The 21,615-nt window shown below is 38.5% G+C and overlaps 1 protein-coding gene across 1 annotated transcript in view; it reads left to right on the top strand.

Annotated features, from left to right (window-relative positions):
• The window catches only part of csmd1b (CUB and Sushi multiple domains 1b), a 437,934-nt gene that overhangs the window by 267,776 nt on the left and 148,543 nt on the right, over window positions 1-21,615 (top strand). The window contains 3 exon segments of the mRNA XM_085164942.1: window positions 3,939-4,060; window positions 18,933-19,036; window positions 19,172-19,284. Coding sequence (XP_085021068.1) covers window positions 3,939-4,060; window positions 18,933-19,036; window positions 19,172-19,284 — 339 coding nt within the window.

The raw sequence follows: 21,615 nt of genomic DNA, 5'->3' as shown, positions 1-21,615 counted from the left end.
TGACTACATGTCTGTCTGTGGCTGCAGGAACCCGCCTGGAATCATGATACTGGCTACTCCTGATGGTTAGAAACAGTAGGGGTTTCTTGAAAAGCTTATCTGGAATATTCTTTTTACTATTTATATTTACATAAATACTATGTATAACTTATTTTACAAGATTTTTAATTCATACTCTAACAATATGAAAATGTTCAAATATGAACGAATGAACAATAAATCATCAATTAAGGGGGAAAAAACCACAATAAAGTATTCTTAATAGGAGAATTTGACATCATTTTTCATTATGTAAAATAAATAAATTGACATGAGACTTCACATGGGTGAAGCATTTGTTCATGCTGAAGTCTCTAAACATTACTCAGAACATCACCAATATAACCTCCAAGTGATATAACAAAATAAATAATAAAAACACAGTTATAGAAAATATGAATTTAAATGCTTAGGACACTCTGAGATTAGTGTGTTCTTGTTGTAAACCACATTGCACAGTACAGTATTACTGACAAACACACATTTACTCTAGTACAGCCATTCCCAAACTGTGCACAACTTTAAATTTTAACATTTTCCGCAGGGTTTTCAAAACTTTGATTAAGTCTAATTACCATGATAATATATTTACTTCATTTCATTTTAATAGAATTTTCTGATGATTTGGCGGTTAGGTCAATTTTCAACCTTATAGCAAATGCTCCAATTTAACTCCTTTCCAACAAAGATGACTTACAATAGACACTTAAAAAAGGTTTTCACAGAGCTATACAAACCTATGAAAAACCACCCTTACAGCCATATGCTGCGAACAAAATTCCCATGATTATTTCGTCATTAGCAAGTATGACAACCTCTACAAAAGCAAATGCTTTGGCAGTTTGCTGGTGATGATTTGGGCTTGTTATGTAGCTATTAGACATGGGCACCATGCAGTCAGTTTAGTGGACCATAAACTAAGTATACAAATGTATTCTAACCAAATGTGAGGCCATATAATAATGGATTGGATTTATATAGCGCTTTTCAAGGCACCCAAAGCGCTTTACATGGGTTTACACGCCACTATTCATTCACTCTCGCATTCACACGCTGGTGAGGGCAAGCTGCCCTGGGACAGACTGACAGAAGCAAGGCTGCCATATCGCGCCATCGGCCCCTCTGGCCAACACCAGATGTCTCATTGCTAGAGTTTGGCTGAACCTAGGTGATGCAAATGGACAATGATCCTAAGCACAGAAGCAAATCTACAACAGAAAGAAAGTAAATCATGGTGTCACAATAATCCAGTCAAAATGTGGACCTCAGCCTGAAATGCTGTGACAGAACTTTCAGAGAGCTGTGCATAAAAGGAAGCCAATAAAGTGAAGCAACACTGTGGGTCAAAACTCTTCTACAACAATGTGAGAGACTGATAAAATCATACAGAAAACAATTACATCACATTTTGCTGCTAAAGGTTGTTCTAGAAGCTACTGAATCATGAGATATACTCAGATTTTTTTAGGATTGCCTTTGAGACGACTAAACCCTGATCCGATATATGAAAATTGCTACTTTTTAAATTATGGCTTTTTAAATTTTGTTTCCAAAATAAGTGTAAACATTTAACCTTTCACATCTAACTACAAAATTCACATTTTTAAATATTGTTGAGATATTATAGAAAACCATCAGCAGCTTACCTATAGTACCTACATAGCTCACCAGGGGGCAGTGGCTGACACTTTGATGATCACTACTGTTTTTTCTTTTTTTGTTGTTATTGTTGTTATTGTCACAGAATCTCTTTTAGAATTATCCTCAAGGCATTCTTAGTAGTTCATTTCAGTTGAATTGTGGAGTGACATTGACTGTGAATGTTGGTTTTACTCAATATGCATTATATTTATTATTCATTTAGTGAAGCTGTAAATGGGGCAGTTTCGTAAAAGACTTTTGCAGTAATGTCAAAATATGGAACAACCTTCTTTCTTACTTTTGATTAAATATAGAGTACTTTATAAGGAAAATCTCAACTGAAGAACAGCATTTCCACAACAATACAAGACTGCATGAACTTGCACCAGATAGAAGCTGTGAATCCAGACTTTATTTTAAACACAAATATTTGTTATTACAGGGGTATATCAATACAAATGAACAGGTGAAAGCAGGAAGGACAAAGTGAGATAAGAAGAAGAAATCGAGATCAGTAGTCTGTTACAAGCAAGTAGAGGTTAAAAATGTCTGTACTATAATTCCTGTGCATTGTATTATTTTGTGTGATCACTCTCTTGGGATTCAAACCCATGAGCCTCTCTCGTTCTCTACTGAGACTTAACTGTTAATTAGAACCTGGTCTCTGAGATGAATCGCCATGAATGTGTTTCTGTGTGAGCATGTAGCTGTGTGTATCACTGTGTGGTTCAGCTCTCCTTTCTAATTAACAGGCAGATCAGTCATCTGAGGTCCTCCTCTCTCTCCCTTTCTCTCCTTGTATTTTCCACGTTTCTCTCTCTCGTGCTGCTTGCCCTTCCTCCTTTCCTTTCTTTTCATATTATTTCTTACATTTTTTTCACCCTCTACTCTTTTTCTATCTTTTTCTGACATCTGTCTTTGATGTCTCTCAACTTATCTGTTTTTAAAACCTCCTTAAACCACTTATGCTCCTGTGACACAGGCTTTCTTTCCCTCTAATAGGAGTGAACAGTTTCAATCATTATGATTCAAGTTATTTTTGCCGTTTTAGTATAACTACAAGGAGTTGCAAGGTACGTTGGTCACCTGCTCCGTAGCAAACTGTCCTAATAGTTTCTATATTCTAGATCGCTAGTATACTATAAAGGAACACCCAAATTTAGACTAAGATGATTCCTTGACCTCTCTTCTTGCAGATACAGTGTGTGTGTGTGTGTGTGTGTGTGTGTGTGTGTGTGTGTGTGTGTGTGTGTGTGTGTGTGTGTGTGTGTGTGTTTCTCATCCAAAAATGAATTTCTTTGAGACATGAAAGGATGTCTCAAGGTCCAACGTTTCATGTTGACTTTCTTTAAAATATTGACCACAGGTTGGCCTTTGGCCATGTTTAAGCAGCTGATGTATGCACTGTGAATGAAAACATGTTATGATGTCTTTCAAACATACTCAAAAATTTACCTGTTCCAATCTGTATCCTAGTTTCTTTACATTTTAAAGAAGTGAGATCTTTAAGACATAAAGATTCCTCTTTCAGGGCTTTGTAGTGAGGAGAACGATACTAAATTCAATTCTAGATTTAATGGGGAGCCAAGGAAAAAAAACCTAATACAGAAGTATAATCTCTATTTCTGCTCCAATTAAGACTTTTGCAGTCATGTCTTGGATCAAATTAAAGCTTTTCTAGGACCTATTAGGACGACTGGAAGATAAGGAATTGCAGAAGTCCCAAACAGAAGACGTAAATGCATTACATGTTCAACATCCCTTTGAGACAGGATGTTCCTACTTTTGTCTTTAATCTGCACATAAAAATCTTTGAGATTTGTTTAATATTTCAAATTAATCCACACTGTAGCACTGGAGGCCGAGGTGATACTAAAAGTTGGCACAATGGGAATTTGGACAAGTAAAAAGGAAATATGTTAAGTAATTGGAGAATTAGTAAAATAATGATATTATTCCTGTGGGCATTTGCTGTTTGTGAAAGGTGCTATATAAAGGGAAGAAATTTGGATTGATTTGGTTATAAATTACTATTATTAATTAAAATTCTATTCACACATAGGTCTAAAGTCAGTGTAAACATAGTAAATATTATATGCTTACATTCTGTTTTTCAACATTTTGATCTCTGACACTACCTCACCCTGTTTTCATTTTGTCCTATTTCTAAAGTAAAAGGTAAATCTGCAAACACAGTTTTGACCAGACTATAAATCTTTTTTGTTGCTCCTTCTCTCTTTTGCTCTCTTCCTCTGTAGCTCGTACCTGTGGCAGTAACCTAAGAGGACCCAGAGGGGTCATAACGTCTCCCAACTACCCAGTTCAATATGAGAACAATGCCCACTGCGTGTGGGTCATCACTGCAATGGACGCTGAGAAGGTGAGCTTTTTCATTGTTTAATTTTTCTAAGAGTTTTTTATTTAAAAAAAAAACACAACATCAAAAAACTAAAACCCTGTAATCTGACAGGTGGAAAATACACATTTTATACCTACAATAGGCTTTCATCACATTGTGTTGTGATCTTAAAAGAAGAGTACTGAGTTCCATTCAACTGAAATACAGTCCATGAGTGAGGTTTGAGGGACAGGATATTGTTGGGAAAAAAATTGTATGCCTATGAGCCAATGTGGTGAATGTGGAAATTCAAAAGAGCAGCCGAGAGAGAAAGAAAAGACTACTGTAGTGAGCATGACTTGCAGGAAGCCACAGAAGAAACTATGACACAGTATACAAACACATTCTCTTACGTCGAGTGTTGACGTAAGAAGAAGTTAAAGGACTGTTGATGCAGGCTTCATTTTTGTCATTTGTTTGTGGTTCGAATTCTTTTTCAGCTGCGGTCATCACCCTAATCCCACCCCACCCGCCCCCTTCCACTTTTGTCAAGGCAACTTTGGTTCTCGAGCCATCGTTGCAGAGACATGAATAATTTATTTACCTGTGGAACAACATCTCGAGTCTATCTACGTTTTCTTTTCTTGATTCTCTTCTCTTCGTGTATTCTCATATATCGTGTTTTCAGATCTTCTTCCCCTTTGTCTCCTCTGCACTCTCTGCCCTCCACTCTTTCCCTTCCCCCCCCCCCCTTACTCTCCACTTGCCTCTCATTTTGTCCCAACAAACGCTGAGTTCTTTGTTCTCCACTCTTTTCTCCTCATCTCTCCCCTCACCTACTCTACTCTGCACTGCTATCTTCCCATCCACTTTCTCCGTCTGTCATCTGCTTTTCTCCTTTCGCTTTGATTTGTTTAAAATGTTAAGTCTGAAGATGGTGAAAGTACAGAGATGCAAGGAGAGTGAGAAGGCACAGAGCTCATTGAAAACTACAGAGAAAAGAAAGGAACTGGAGAAAATGGGGCTGAATATTCAGCTTGCTACTTCATATCTAAAAAGCGAGCACCAGGAACAGAGAACAGGAAAAGAAAAAGGACTGAATGTCCAAGCAGGTACTTGACATGTGACATTGAAGTTTTCTCTAAAGGTGGATGGAAATTGAGTCTTCAAGGGAGCTGGATGGAGAAATAGTGAGATATGATTGAAGAGAGAGAACAAAATAAAGAAAGTGGAAAGAGAAAAAGGAGTGAGAAAATGACTTTTCTGTTGGCCATTGTGACCTTGATAGAGAGAAAAGGCAAATCTATCCATGTCTAACAGCTTGTTTCTCGCCGCAACGTAATTCTCATATGTTCTTGTACGTTAGTGCTGATTTGTCTCTTTCACATAGCTATGCGCATCTTACGAATTCACTCATGAAATCTTATTAACACCAACATCACAATCACGAGTGGTCTTTAAAGGCTTCTCGTCAGCTTTAGAGCTGCCGTCAGCCATTTGCACTTTAAGTACTTTACAAGAAATCACACTAATCTTAACTGACGTGGCTACATAGTTTTATCAAAACAAATGTACAAATGAGATTTTGCTCATTGTCAGGTGACAGATGGAAAGTCCTCCTCATGTGTTATGCATGTTACTTTAAGTTAAAAATAGAATACAGTAAAGTATTTTATGAAGAGACACATAGCCTTGGCTTATTACGGATGGGACGCTTTTTATCTATTCTGTGCATTGCATTGGGACGCGTGTGTGTGTATTCACATGCATGTGTGTTTAAAAGGCTTGATGTTTGAGTGCACTTCAAGAATGGGCTATAATGACAGATTATCAGCTACTACAGCTGCTGGCATTTTCAGAATGTCACTATCTACATACATAAACGGGGAGACAAGGACACGAGACAAAATACAAGACAGTTACACTCTACAAGACACTGAGATAGGATGCAATCCCAAAAAAGTTGGGGTGCTGTGCAAAATGTAAATAAAAACAGAATGCAATGATTTGCAAATGTCATAAACCGATATTTTGTTCACAAAAGAACACAGAAAACATATCGAAAGAGAAAATGTACCATTTTTAAGAAAAAACAAATAATAAGAGGTCATTTTGATTTGATGGCAGCAACACATTTCAAAACATTTAGGACTAGTTAATGTTTACCACTGTGTAGGATCCGTTACACACTTTTGGGAGAGGAATGTTGTCCCATTATTGTCTTATGCCGGATTCTAACTGCTCAACCGTCGTGGATCTACTTCTGCATGCTTTCTGGTTCGTGATGCACCCAGTCTTTTTAGTTAGTAAAAGGTGTGAGCTGCAGGAGGGCCAGTTCAAAACCTGGACTCCAAAATGTTGTGGTTGAAAAAGTATGGTATTGTCTTTGCTAAAATATGCAAGGATTTCCCTGAAAACGGGTTAGGGTCCTGTGTAACAGAAATAACTTCTGGTCCCATCACAGCAGGATTGTTTTTTTTTTAATCAGGGTTATCTTTTGTCAGGACAGCTTGCTAAAAGGCCCTTAACTTTTTTTTTTTAGTACTAACTTTTTATGTCTATGTACTATGTCTGTGTATTACCACTGTAGCAAAGATCTTTAAGCATCACTTAATTTGTGTTTATAGGGAATGAGACAGATGATTAAACCCACCGGTTAGCATCCTGAGTGTAGGTTGCCTGGAAAAAAAGGTGTTTGTATGTTGTTTTTCTTTGTGGTGAGAATGATATATGTGAAGAAAGCAAATGAGCATAAACCAAGAGGAATAACAGTGAACTTTCTGTAGACCTTTCTTTTTTTTTTATCTCCTCTGCTCTTCTTCATCTTTATTCTTTCCCTCACTCTGTCCCTGACTTACTATTATTCTAGATGACTTCTTTCATCAATAACACGTTATAACAAAAACATTTTTATTGAAGTGTGCGTTGCTTTTGTGACTTCTTTAAGTAGGTTTATATGCTGAAGTTGAAACAGCCAATAAGTACTGCTTGTGTATGTCATTCTGTTAAGTTTTGAATAAAAGAAGTACAATCAATACAGATTGTTATGATCTGACATCTTGTTGGCAGAAAAAGCTATTTGTGTTTTTGTGTTTGCCTGTGTTTTTATTTGTGTGAGAGTATGCACACGCATCTGGTTGTGTGTGTTTGACTTTATGAATGCTGAATGTGTGTTTTCTGTCTGACAATTTAATTGCTAACTGCCAGAGACTTTGAAGAACATGTTGTAGGGTAAACTGTCGGCTTTCCATTGAAGAAATACCTGGGTGGGCAGCAGAAACAAGACTGAACAGTGTGTGTGTGTGTGTGTGTGTGTGCGTGTGCGTGTGCGTGTGCGCACATCTTATCGTGTGTGTCAGTCATTTGATTCATCAGTATCAAGCAGATAATTATTTTTGTTCAAATCTGCGCTATGTCTGCTCGCACACTTACACCCTGAAATGCATCATTACACATGCCCATTAAGGCTCCAATCACTGCTGTCTTTTTATTAAAGTGTGTGTGTGTGTGTTTTTATATATTGTGTACGGACTTTGAGATACTCATGCAGTCGTCTTCATCATCACTTCAGCATCGACAGGACACATTTTCCTAACATCCTGTCAGATTCTGTTAACTTTTACTTGACACAGAAATTGAGGCCAATAAAGACCAATAAAAGCTTTAGCCAGAATATGCTAAAGTCCACTCTAACTCTGCATCAGTTTGTTGTTTGCTTTTATGCTGTTTCATAACAAATACATAATACCCAGAATTCAGTGCATTATCATAATGAACTTAGCCATAGTCAGCCAAGAAGCTGTGGCCTTGTGGTTGCTATCTTCTGATGGAGTATCAGGAAGAAATGTAGACAGTGGAACCAGGGAAGCATCAATGTTTGAGGCACTTGTAGTAGTCTTGTAATCAGTGATTATTTGGATGTCTCGCTACATGTGCTTCATGTTTCCTGGAGGAGATGAAGCGATCGTTTACCTTTTTATTTGTGGTAACACTTTGCCAGCTTAATAAGGGTTGTGTCTTTTTGCTCTGGGTGCAACATGATCTCCCACTCTGAAAGGAGCGCTCCTTATTGTTTCCATTCATTAAACTTCTGCTACAAACCACTACTTCTGGTTGGCACGTGTAGCAACTGACTATATTTAGTCTAAAATACTATATTTTTATATGTAGCTGTGGTGGTAGGACTGTGTTGCTGCAACAGTGAAAAAAGAGTGAATTCTCAATCATTAATAAAACAATATGCAGGCCATAGCTCAGAGTGGATGATCACATAGACTGGACAAAATGTATCAGTAAAGTGCAGCGTAAATAACCATCAGTGTCGATGGTAATGGAAAGACATTCACCAATAGCTGTCTAATTAGCACATTATCTCAATTCGGTGCTTTTTGCTATTCTGGCTTTTGGCTGTAATTTGGCAGTCTGACTGTCCATAATTCACAGTATTAGCTCTGTCTTTGGCTCTCATTCTCATCACACCTAATGCCTCTCTAGTGAAGGAGGCTGTCAGTGATGATGCATTGGTATCACAAAGTCAACCTTTTTAGTTTTTCTGCACTGGAGTCATCCGTTAGTTGTAATGCATTAATTAAAATTTATGTTGGATTTGCAATGCTAAAGTTTCTTTGTTGAAAATGCAAAAAATCCTAAACAGTAAAAGGACATTTCTGAACCCACAGCATGCTGCTGTTGGGTATTTTTCTGTTCCAACTCAAAACTCTTTGTAGAATAAATGGAGCTGGAAGGCACAAGAAGTCACAGGTGGACTTTGAAAGTAGGGTCTTGATTTACCCGAAATGAAAAAGAAAAATGACAAAAAGAAGCAATAGAGAACCAGAACTATGGTGAAACCACCAAATAAAGAGAACTAAACTAAGACTATGATTATAAAAGAAAACAAATAATACTAATAGCTTAGCACAGAAAGTCAAAGGAGCTTGCAAAGAAAAGCGTCTGGACTTCTTTAAGTTGCTTGAAGACGTTTCACCTCTCATCCGAGAAGCTTCTTCAGTTCTAAGGTCAAATGGTGGGGAGTCCCAGATTTAAACCTAGTGGGAGTTTCCCCCCAAAGAGGGACAAAAGGACCCCCTGATGATCCTCTAATCGTCTGAGCCAAGGTGTGAAACTGGGTGTGGGTCCCAATCAGCCAGGGTTTCGGGTGAGCTCATTGTGAAACCTGGCCCCACCTTATCATGCGAATTCCTGAGGTCAGATGGCCCAGGATGTGAGTGGGCGTTAAGGCGTCTGGGGAGGGAACTAAAAACTGGGTTATAGATGGCAGAGAGTTGGTGTCGTAAACCACCGCCTCTGTTCAAAGATGGTTGCTCACAGTGGCCATAGATGGCTTCTTTCACTCCTCTTTCAAACCATCTGTCCTCTCTGTCCAAAATGTGAACATTGGCATCCTCGAAAGAGTGTCCTTTATCCTTAAGATGCAGATGGACAGCTGAGTCTTGTCCTGTGGAGGTGGCTCTTCTATGTTGTGCCATGCGCTTGTGAAGTGGCTGTTTGGTCTCTCCGATGTAGAAGTCTGGGCATTCCTCGCTGCACTGTACAGCATACACCACATTGTTAAGTCTGTGTTTTGGAGTTTTGTCTTTCGGGTGAACCAGTTTCTGTCTGAGCGTGTTGCTGGGTCTGAAGTAAACTGGGATGTCGTGCTTGGAGAAAACTCTCCTGAGTTTTTCTGATACACCGGCTACATAGGGGATGACAATGTTGTTGCATCTGTCCTTCTTATCCTCCCTCGCTGGTGTCTGATCTTCTTTTCTGTGCATCTTTGCTGACTTTATAAACGCCCAATTAGGATAACCGCATGTTTTGAGTGCTTCCTTTACATGTGTGTGTTCCTTCTTTTTCCCTTCAGGCTTAGAGGGAACATGTTCTGCCCGGTGGTGTAGGGTCCTGATTACCCCAAGTTTGTGTTCCAGAGGGTGATGGGAGTCAAAGAGGAGGTACTGGTCCGTGTGTGTGGGCTTCCGATAAATTTCAATGTTGAGGTTGCCATTCTCTTCAATGTGCACAGCGCAGTCCAGGAAAGGCAAACAGTTATCCTTTGTGTCTTCCCTGGTGAACTTTTTATCCACAGCGTTAATGTGCGCAGTGAAGGATTCCACTTCTTGTGTCTTGATTTTGACCCAGGTGTCGTCTACATATCTGTACCAGTGGCTGGGTACTCTTCCTTTAAAAGAGCCCAGAGCCTTCCTTTCCACTTCTTCCATGTAAAGGTTGGCTACATTAGGGGAGAGGGAGAGCCCATGGCACAGCCATGTTTTTGTCTGTAGAAACCCTCGTTGTATTTGAAATATGTAGTGGTGAGGCAGAGGTCTAACAGTGTGCAGATCTGATCGGGTGTGAAGTTGGTCCTGTCTTCCAAGGAGCTGTCTTCTTGTAGTCATTTTCTGACAGTCTCCACGGCCTCCGTGGTGGGTATGCAAGTGAAGAGAGAGACTACATCAAAGGACACCATGGTTTCATCTGGGTCCAGGGTAAGTTTCTGGACCTTCGGTGAAGTCGGTGGAGTTCTTGATGTGGTGTGGGGTGTTCCCCACGAGAGGTGCAAGGATGGTAGCAAGGTGTTTTGCAATGTTATAAGTGGCTGAGTTTATGCTACTGACTATGGGTCTGAGTGGGACATCTTCCTTGTGGATTTTAGGAAGCTTCTCGGATGAGAGGTGAATTGTCTTCAAGCAAGTTAAAGAAGTCCAGACGCTTTACTTTGCAAGCTGCTTTGACTACAAACACCTGGATGACTGCGAACCTTCACAGGCACTTAGCACAGAAAACTAAATTGACCAAATCAAGAACAATAACGAACATCAATCCATCTATACATTCATTTTCACAACTGCTCACCCAGTTCATGATCACAGGGGGCTGGAGCCAGTCTCTAATATGGCTAACATTTATACCAATCACCATTAATGTTAATCCGCTAACCCCCCTGTTTGCTGCCAAATCCAAACCCAAGGCTTTCCAGTGAACCGTGGCATATAGATGAGCAATGTTATATGTTTAACAAGAGTGTAAATTGGCTAATCAGAGCAATTAGAGGGATTAAAACTAACCTTCAGTCACTATCTACAAAAGAAGCCAACCCCCCCCCCCCCCCCCCCAGCTCTGTTCGTATATTAGCTGAAATAAATAACACAATAATATTAAATCTGTATTAGCACAGACGCACAGGTACACACATTTCTTTGTGAAAAACAATGTGCCTCAGCATTGACACCTTAATTGCACTAGTAACCAGTCATGGGAGTTACCAACTTCTACTTTAGTCATGTTGCTGCAGATGCGACACTTTAGAATTCAATATACCCCGACACTTTCACACAGCTGTTGCTCAAATCCAGTATGCAGTTTATTTTCTTAAACTGTCCAGCCGACAGGTCAATAGCACTCAAAGGTGCTGTAACACCTCAACAGGGGAAATATTTTGCTAGACAGCAGCTGTTTGCTTTCTTACCACTTAAAGCAGAGGTCACCTCGGGGCAGGACGGCTACTCATAAACATGTGCCACATCTGGGCACGTTCAGGGTGCGCCACAGAGGCTAGCATGCTCTCCGGTCTATTTTTAAATTGATGGACACTTTGTTTGTCTCACTCGAAAACCCACAGAGCATATATCAATTCTTTGAGATAAAAACTAAAGCTAATAAGCATTTTTACATGAATCCAGGAGCAAATAGTTCACTTTAAATATAAATTGTGTAATAAAACCACTGTATCATATAGAAGGTGCTTTGCTAAAATCTGTATGATGATCTTGCTGCTCATGACTTTTGGGGACAAATCCCACCAAATTAAGTCATTCCTTTGTCTTTGCTGTCACGAATTTTGCTTCCACTGAGCCTTAATCAGTTTTACTGGCGGTGACAAATCATGAGCATTAGTGTCTGTTGTTAGATTTCTACACCATACATAACATCTAGATTTTAATTTATAAACCCCTTTTGTTTCCTTCCACTTTTCCCCAAAGCACAATATGTTAATTCTCAGTGCGTAAACAGGTGCTTAGGTGTGAAGAGGGAGTGTGACTCAGAACAAGATTACTCTGGGTTCAGTTTGCACCCCCAGCGTCCAATCTATTGTTATGTCCCTGTGTGTTGGGAAGTTTCCCCTTGGTGATCCTGTTTCCTCACATTAACCAAAGACATGCAGGTCAGGTAGACTGTTAATGAGTGATTGCATATCTATGTTAGACCTCTAATTGCCTGGCCATCTGTCAAGGGTTGCACTCTGCCCTCTTGTTGAAGCACACAGGGAAAGTTTGTGGCTCTGAAGACCCCGAAAAATAATAAACAACTGAAGACAGAACATGAATGAAAGCTCAAAGCCTTAAAACAAAGAGCAGCAAATTCCCACCTTGATCTATTTTAATGAGAGCCTGGCAATAGACCACCCACATAACAATTAGTGTAACAGGAATAACTTCTGAACTGTTTTTATTATTTAAGAAATAACAGTGTGTTGACCCTCAGGTGAGTACTAGGTTTTAGCCTCGCCTACTGGTTTGCGTGAAGTTCTAGTCTCTTTGTACATTTGGAGGTAAAGGCTCTTCCTGGCTGATCAAAACATATTGTTAGGGTGAGAAACTATAAGGAGCCATTTGGTATGCAATCCACTTCTGTATTTGTCCCTCATTGCCTATAGCGGCACAGTGTGTATCCATCGTAAAATTCATTGCAGCTGCAAGATGCAGTACACTGTAAAGATGATTTATAATGCTCTCTAGAGATGGAATGAGAAGCACAAGTACTTCTGAAATTCTGATTAGACTGTCAAAGAAAGGCTCCTAAAACTTAAATCTGGAATTAAAAAAAAAAATAGGGATCATTATCGATATAGGTAATCTGTTTTCTATATGTGACTATTTTCAAAATCAGTGTCCTATAGCTTACATCCCCAAATGGGGTTCAGGTTATTCTATACTTCTTTATTTGGCTGAAAGGCTAAAAGTAATCTACTGGAAAAAGGTACCAGACTCCAATTTGGCAGCTCACCAGTGAGTCAACATAGCTGCACAGTCTCGGCTAGGGAATTCTCGTACACTCTGCTTTTAGGGCAGCTGTTCCCTCTCTGACAAGAGGTCACCTCAGTACGTAGTTTTCTTGACAGATTTTTTTTCTGAACTCGAGGTAGTAAAAACGCATTAAATTTTGGCAAGTCTTTATAACCATGCTCACATATGCCTCTCTCTGCTGCTTTAGAATAAAGTTAGTCAGCCTTGTTCCCACGACTGTCAAGGCCTTGAATATCACAAGATTGTGAAATGTATTATCAGTCCTGGATACTGAAACCTGGACATGGCATATTCTAGCATCTACCTTTGAAAAAGTGTCTCTCCTGTGGGTGCATTATTCTTAGTCTTACATCAGTGTTGTCATTTGAAAGACTTTTAGCCTGTCTGGTGAATTAATTGAGTTCCTTCAGCAAAAAAAAACATGCTGTAGTTACTATAGGTAACACATATCATCACCTTGAGCTTCTGACTCAAGTGAATGAATCTGGTAAATATGCTATTATGGGAGGAGACACAGATCCCCTGGGGGCTGCGTCAGGAAGGGCATCTGGGGTAAAAAAAAAAAATAATAATAATAATCTGCCGAATCAAATGTGTGGAGCTACATGCTGTGGTGACTTCTTGCAACAAGGGAGCAGTCAAAAGAAGCTCATGTTAGAAAATCATTTGGCAACAAGGCATCTTGAATGCTCCTGTCATCATGGGTCATTTGAAAGGCTGATCAAATAATGAGTAAATATTAAAAACAACCCAAAAAATATTGATTCTTCTTTTAGAAAGAATTCAGATGTCAGGAAAGAAAAACATTGTTTTGGTTTCTGGGCATAACTACAATAAGGAGCTAGCTTTTACAGCCATCAAGACTGAAACAAAACCTATACCCACATGTGTTACCCTCTATAGGGGTCACCTTAGCTTATTTGGCAGCTGAAATGACAGACTGAATGTAATTCCTTAGATGTGTGCAGTGCTGACATTTTAACAGGGCTCCAAATCTCTTTTTTTTTTAGGGAAAACATAGAACAGCACAACAACAAAGTGAGCGTGGCAGGCCGACCGCTTTCTTTCTGGAGAACCCTAAGTGGGAATAACGATACGGAGAAGCATCAAACCTGCTCTAATACCCTTACGGAGGAGGATAAGCCTCTCCCAGAACATTTGTAGCCGAGGTTGCAGTGAAGTAATGAACAAAATATAGTGATTTGCGGTTGTGTGCTTTGTGTATTTTTCTTTTACAAGTCAGTGATTTGACTTTGGTCAGAACACGTGTATTTAGGTAGAAAGAAACATAAATTATACATTTACTAAATTATTTATTCTTATGAGATAATTTCTCCCCTCTGCTGGTGCACTGTGACTCAGCACAACTGCAGCCTCAACTCAACAAGGGCATTCAGGAAGTAGTCCATCCAATTAAGTCTGTGCATTCTCTAGTACTACCCAAACATAACGTCCCAACAGCGAGGGCGTGTGAAAAGACGTAGGGGATTCTCTGTTTTAAAATCCAATCTTCCATTGCTCCAGGACATTCAGGGGAGGCATGTACCCTGTTATTGCTCTGCTATAGATGAACTGAAATGCTACGGTCTGAGCTGGTAATGTTTTAGAGGTTTTGTTGACTAAAAATGCTCTAAAAGTACCTTTTAGATTACCTACTTTAGCGTTCACAAAAGCATCAGATTTTGGAATGAGAGAGCGAAATGATTGTTATCAGCCTCTCTCAGACTGTGGTCACACACTTTGAAGTTCACAGCACTATAACTGGGTGATTGACTGAAGGTATTTCACTGTAGGGTTGAATTGCTCAGTGCTCTTAACAATGTTTAAATGGCCTATTGAGCTGCTCTTAGCTGCTCTGCTGCTTGCTAATGACCTCAACGTGATAATGCTTCACTTACCCCTTTGAAAGGCATCCACCCTTAAAGAATAACTTTTTTTTGGATCTTGGAACAGAGCAAATTTCAGCAAAGAATATCTCTCTTGAAATACTAGGAAGAAAGAAGCAGGAAATAATGTAGTGAAACCAAAAGCGAATATAGAAAAGTGCTAAAAACCCATTTCATGTGTACAACACATGCTTGTTTGCTTTAGGTGAACATTTTGAAAGGCCCAGAGAGCACTTACCGTTGTTTCCTTCTGCAGTGTTTCTTTTCTTTCTGTCTTTGTTGCTTTCTTTGCTTTAGCGAGTAAAGAAGCTAATCTAATTTTGGGTTTGGGGTTGCAGGCTGCTCTTAATGTCTTTCTGAATGGGCCCATTTGGATCTATTGAACAGTGCTGAGCTTCTTGCTAATGACCTTGTGATAATGCTTCAGTTCCTTAAAGTCTGTAGTCTCCCTTGACTGTCTAGACACACACACACACATACGCAAACATAAATAAAGTACAGAAACGTATAAGGCAACAGAAATGCTCACACAACATTAAGTGAAACAGCTGTACCTTAACACTATTCTGCCTCAGTTGTTAAGGCAGATATACCTGAGAAAACCACCTTCTAGACACACACACACACACACAGTCTTAGATGTGCAGGAAAACATACCAAGCCTGTTTCGGATTCTGTTCTGCTTCATTCCCTTTTTGTTATCACCTCTAGCTGCTGCTGCTGCTGCTGCTGCTGCTGTACAGTCTTAAGAACAACTTTACCCTTATTAGACACAAACACGTATACAGCTCACAATAAAAGCTTTGACTGTTCAAGATTTTATTATTTGTGTATAGATATAAATACCAAATTAATTTACCATTACTTCTATTCATCTACTGTGAGCAGAACATTTTTAAAAATCTTTTTCACGGTATTGGAGAAACATAAAAATGCTACTTCAGTAACGGAGACTCTATAAATTAAGTATTCTGATTCTGATTTGAATGTAGCTCTCAACAAGCCGGGTTTAACAAAAAAACAAAGATGCTAAATGAAAAGCTGCAGTTGTTTTGTAGCGGTTTTTGTTCTGCAGCTTTTCATTTGTTTGCTTTTCTTACATGTGGTAGAGCAGTGTTAATCATCGCACAGTGGACAATGGTTAAGTGGAATAGTTTGCCTTTTTGAAAATAAATCACCCTACGTAACAAATTTGTAATTTTCACGTATCAGAGGCAAACAAAAAATGTGCCACATCTTAACATTGTGTCCTTAAAAGTGGTTCAGAGTTTTTTTTTTATTATTTAAAAAAATAATGATCTTGTATCTTTAAAAGCTAAACAGAAATTCATGTGTTCCTTTGAACCTTCAAATAGAGTAGAAAAATCCATAAACAACTTAAGTATAATGGTTTATTAATGCACCCTGTCATTTGTTGTTAGCCAGGAGTTAATACCTCGCAACGTTGTTTTGCATCTTTTCCCCATTATTTGTAACCATTTGGAGAGACTAAACTTTGCCAGGGGCTGTATCATTCTGTGGAAATGCTTTCTGCAAGTATTGGTCTCATATTTAATAGTCTGCTTCTTAAATGTAAGTTGCTGCTGTCAAAAAGGAACATGTTTTTTTTTTCTTTTAACTATTATCCTGTTTGCATATCTGTGTGCACTGCTTTTAAGTGGTGTATATGTATGCAAAGATGCATTGAGACATGTATGAATACAGAATTGTACAGTACACCCATTGATTCACTGCCATTCCTGTCAGATGGCAACTAATCCCACAGATGATTCCCTATCCTTAAACACTATCTGAACATTTTTATTTTGAGAAAAAAGAAGAAAAAACACATAGCCAAAGGCTCAGCAGTGCATAGCTGATTCTGGCATGTAAAAATGGTTTTTACACTCTTATCACCTGCACAAAGGTTTTTCTTCACTGCAGTGTGATTTGCCTTGTGATGAATCCTCAACCACAATCACATGTTCAGCGTTCATCTTAGTCTTCTAATGCGCCAGAGGCTCACTGATTGAGCTCTTCTTAGAGGTTTCTTGAAGAGAGCAGAAATATGTCATCATCCACCCTGTCAGGGATATGATCTACACCTAATGAATAATGGACAAGCAGCAAATAATAGAATACCAGTATTAGAGCATACAGCAGATTGATGATCCAATGCTGCATGCAAGCCACCGCAGCCACAAAAATGCCTGCAAGTAAGGCATTTAGCAGTCGATTTCTGAGAGTTCAACAGCAGAAACGTGTTTGTTGGATGTCGTGTGTGTGTTTGTGTGTGCAGTGCCCTCAGGTGACTTCATGCAATCTGTGATTGTAAGGAGGATGCTGTTAAATAAAAAGCAAGAGGTGCTTAAATTTCAGACCTTTGTTCTTCTCTTCTCTTAAAGATTGATTATTTCTGGAATAGCACAAAGTCACCATCAAATTTGTTGTTAGGTCTTTAACATAGCAGCTTTGATTAAACTGTAGACAATTGTGACGTCCAAGGAAACCAAAAGTTTGTGACTCATACTGGTGATATTTGTACTTTAATTTAATTTATACAGCAGAAAACTTTCTTCCAACTTCTTGCCCTGTATAATCAGGGTAACATGATTTCCTATGAGAAATAAGATTTATTTTAAATTGCTGAACATATATATTTATTATTAATCTAAAGCCTGACTGGTAATACATATTCAACAACCAGTTTTGTAAGAAGAACCCCATTGTAAGGGCGAGTCCACAGGACCATTTCTCAAACTATGTCTTGTGTTTCAAGGTAACTTAAAACTTTAGGATCTTAGACTGGTTTTGGCTGGTTAACAGAAGCCACACTGGGGTGCCAGTTAGCTCAGAGACCACATAGCTCAGATGCCGGGTTTGAGTCCGACCCATGGCCCTTTGCTGCATGTCATCCCCGTCTCTCTCCACCATACCACTATCCAATAAAGGCAAAATGACCAAAAAAGATCATTTAAAAAAAAGAAGCATGCTTCCTAGTTCTCCTCTAACTTGTCATGAACTAACACCAAATCAAATCAAATCACTTTTATTGTCACATCACATGTGCTCGTACACTGGTACAGCACATGCGAGCGAAATTCATGTGTGCAAACTTCACAAGCAAAACAGGTGTGCAAAATACAAATAACATAAGAACAAAGCAAAGTATAAGAATAGGAATGTGAGAATCATAAGAATAAATATATTTACAAATATAAGAATGTATGCATATTACTGAATATGTATACCAAACACACACAGATATATATATATATATATATATATATATATATATATATATATATATATATATATATAAAAACACCCAGCACGCCCCTGCGGGCGGTTTATCCTTCAAGCTCGGGTCCTCTACCAGAGGCCTGGGAGCTTGAGGGTCCTGCGCAGTATCTTAGCTGTTCCCAGGACTGCGCTCTTCTGGACAGAGATCTCCGATGTTATTCCCGGGATCTGCTGGAGCCACTCGCCTAGCTTGGGAGTCACCGCACCTAGTATATATATATATATATATATATATATATATATATATATATATATATATATATATATACATATATATATATATATATATACACATACATACGTGTGTGTGTGTACATATATATAAAATTCAATTAAATAAATTATACAGAGGTTAGCAGTTTGATAATGGATTATCCAATATCCATTAGTCTATCAGAGGCTGCCAATATGTTAAAAAATGATTTAGGTGTAGAAACTGGTGTAAAATGGATCCTATTGTTATTTTTTTAAACCTTTCAGTCCTAACTAGATATAACAATTTGACTGCTTCAGGAAAATTTGTTTGTGGAATTCACATTTCTCTACGTGGCTTTCAGATTCCCACAGTGATACATGTAATTATAAGTTTCTATTGGCTGAAACTGTAAGGGCGAAAAACCAAGAGATCAAATAAATCCCTCAGCGACTCTCTGTCTTTCTATGTGGTGGAGTTTGTAACAGTTTCTAAATTTGTTTTCTTGTCTTGTTTTATTTTTCCAGGTAATAAAGCTGTCATTTGAAGAGTTTGATCTCGAGAGAGGATATGACACACTGACTGTGGGAGATGGGGGGAAGATAGGAGATACTCGGAGAGTGCTTTATGTGTAAGAACCACTTTACCTGAATATAAAAGAACGTATTAATAAAGTATTATTTTAAGTATGACATTAGATTCATGAAATACAAGCAATGACTAATACTGATTATTCAATACTTTATTTTTGTGTATGTAAACGTAGACTCACTGGCTCCAGCGTCCCTGACCTCATTGTCAGCTTGTCCAATCAGATGTGGCTACACCTGCAGTCAGACGATACAATCGGCTCAGCAGGCTTCAAGGCAGTATATGAAGGTATGCCTCACTGAAATACACACACGCACACACGTGCATGTAGAATGTAAGAAATTAATTAGTGCATTGTCTGATCATTTTGCGTTTGTATTTTTCATATTTACTTTAAGCTGGTAATTATGGAGATAATGATGCAACGGTAAAAACTAGAGATGGACCGATCCGATATTACGTATCGGTATCGGTCCGATACTGACCCAAATTACTGGATCGGATATCGGGGAGAAATAAAAAATGTAATCCGATCCATTAAATATCAAAAAAGCACCTCACAAAGCTTGCTACATGGCGTAACTCGGCTCATAACCGTAGCACGTTGCTGCAGTATGCGTCACGTGATAGAGCCGCTGTGTGTATTTGTAGCCTTGCTAGCAAACCAGCATTTCATCTCCAGGAAGTTTTCCCAGAGAGAAGTAAAGCAAGTGTGTAAGTTCATCTCTGAATGTTTGTAAAGCATTCCCACCTTAAGCTTAACAACAGATATATGGAGCGACTGCCTCTCTCTCTCTCTCTCTCTCTCTCCTGCTGCTTCAATCATGAAACTGCTTAATGATCAGCTGATCGGCTTTTCTGTCGAGAGTCCGTCTCTCTTCTTAGTTTTTGGCCCACTTCTCACCAGAAAGAGGAAACCAGCGGCTGAACAACAGCAGCACATTTAACCTTGATAAGCTGTTGTTAGAATTTATTTAATATTACTTTCTACACCAGGATCTTTTTCTACGTAGCTGACGGCTGTAACTGTGCAGGGGCGGATCTAGCAAAGTTTAGCCAGGGGGGCCGATAGGGCATGAACAGGGAAAAGGGGGCACAAAGACATACTTTTCTTTCTTGTTCTCATTTAAAATATCTAGCTTTTAATAAATAATTATCTGACTCTTACACCCAAAGTTTTAATCTGATGTAAAATATATAGAAGTCCATTACTGTATATAGTAACTGTTAAGTCTAATATACCCTAGTAAGCTATACTACTTTTTCCTTTGGGAAGATACCATCTGTGCAGTCTGCAATTCTGTTGAAGAAAGATGTTGACTCTATTTAATTATTCTTGAAAAATAATTTCTTTCTGTGCATTTTTCCCCCTGCATCAAATTAAATTTGATTACATCAATTAAGCATCATGAGGAAGAGGGTGGTTCCCAATTTTTTTTTTTTTGCTGGGAGTTTGCAACCCTATTAGTTAGGTTGCTTGATATTTCTGCTAAGTACTCTTTAAAATACCAGAATAGGGAGGATGGAGCAGGTTTACGTTTATTAGATTGATCAGTATTGCTGAACTATGAAATATTTTGTTGTATTTTTTACATACAGGTATAACAGAATAGCTTTAGTGTTGTTATTTATTTAAACTTGAGTATAAACTTATACAAAATGCAGCAAGATATTAAAAAAAACGTTTTATTGATTAAAAAACACACTATATCGGATTCATATCGGTATCGGCAGATATCCAAATTTATGATATCAGTATCGGTATCGGACATAAAAAAGTGGTATCGTGCCATCTCTAGTAAAAACCAAAAACAACATAAAATGTCTTAGCAAGGTGTTGGACCAGTATGTGCGACTAAAACAGCTTTACTACGCGTTAGCATCCTTCTGTTGAAGGAAGGGAACATCATTCCTTCAAATGATATTTCATTCTTCCAATAAGGAGAGATCATTTGGAAGAATATGAACATGATTTACTGAGAAAGAGAAATTAATGTATTTGGCACTTAGACTTCAATGACCCATCTTGGCAGAACAAAATCCCACAGTCATAAGATTTAGGACAGGTATGTATATCCTGCATCATAAAATAAAGGTGATTAGTCAGAATAACTTTGTATTGATTTGCAATGACCGTTCACTTTGAGGCAAGCAGTGGTCTCAAACAGCATCAACAAATTGCCTCTCATAATATATCAATCCTAGATCCTCTCAGTGTAGATGTCAAGTCTTCAGGTCCTGTAAATTATTTTGTTTGTCAGCAGCACATATTTATTTTTATTTTTAAACAAATAGTCATGACGCATCTTTTATTATATTGATATAATTGATTAAATACTGCATCCTACCATGTTAGTGACACTCTTGAATTAAACTGTACTAAATTAACTTGAGCAAAATGAATTAAGCCAGAGAATAAAACAGGCAAATAGAAAAGTAATTTCATAAATATAGGGATAGATGTCTAATGGCAAAAAACCCCAAAAAAACCCCATGCTTGTCAGGGCCGGATAAAAAGACTAAAAATGACAAACCATCTGAGACAAAATCAAGTCCCGGACAGACCAGAGGAGTTTGTGAGAGCCAGAAAGAGAAACAGGGACAAAGGTTATGCTCTTG

Source organism: Neolamprologus multifasciatus, chromosome 1 (assembly GCF_963576455.1).
Source record: "Neolamprologus multifasciatus chromosome 1, fNeoMul1.2, whole genome shotgun sequence".
In the NCBI taxonomy this organism is placed as follows: Eukaryota; Metazoa; Chordata; class Actinopteri; order Cichliformes; family Cichlidae; genus Neolamprologus; species Neolamprologus multifasciatus.
Note: the sequence above shows the minus strand (reverse complement) of the source record. Positions and strands in the feature narration are given on the sequence as shown.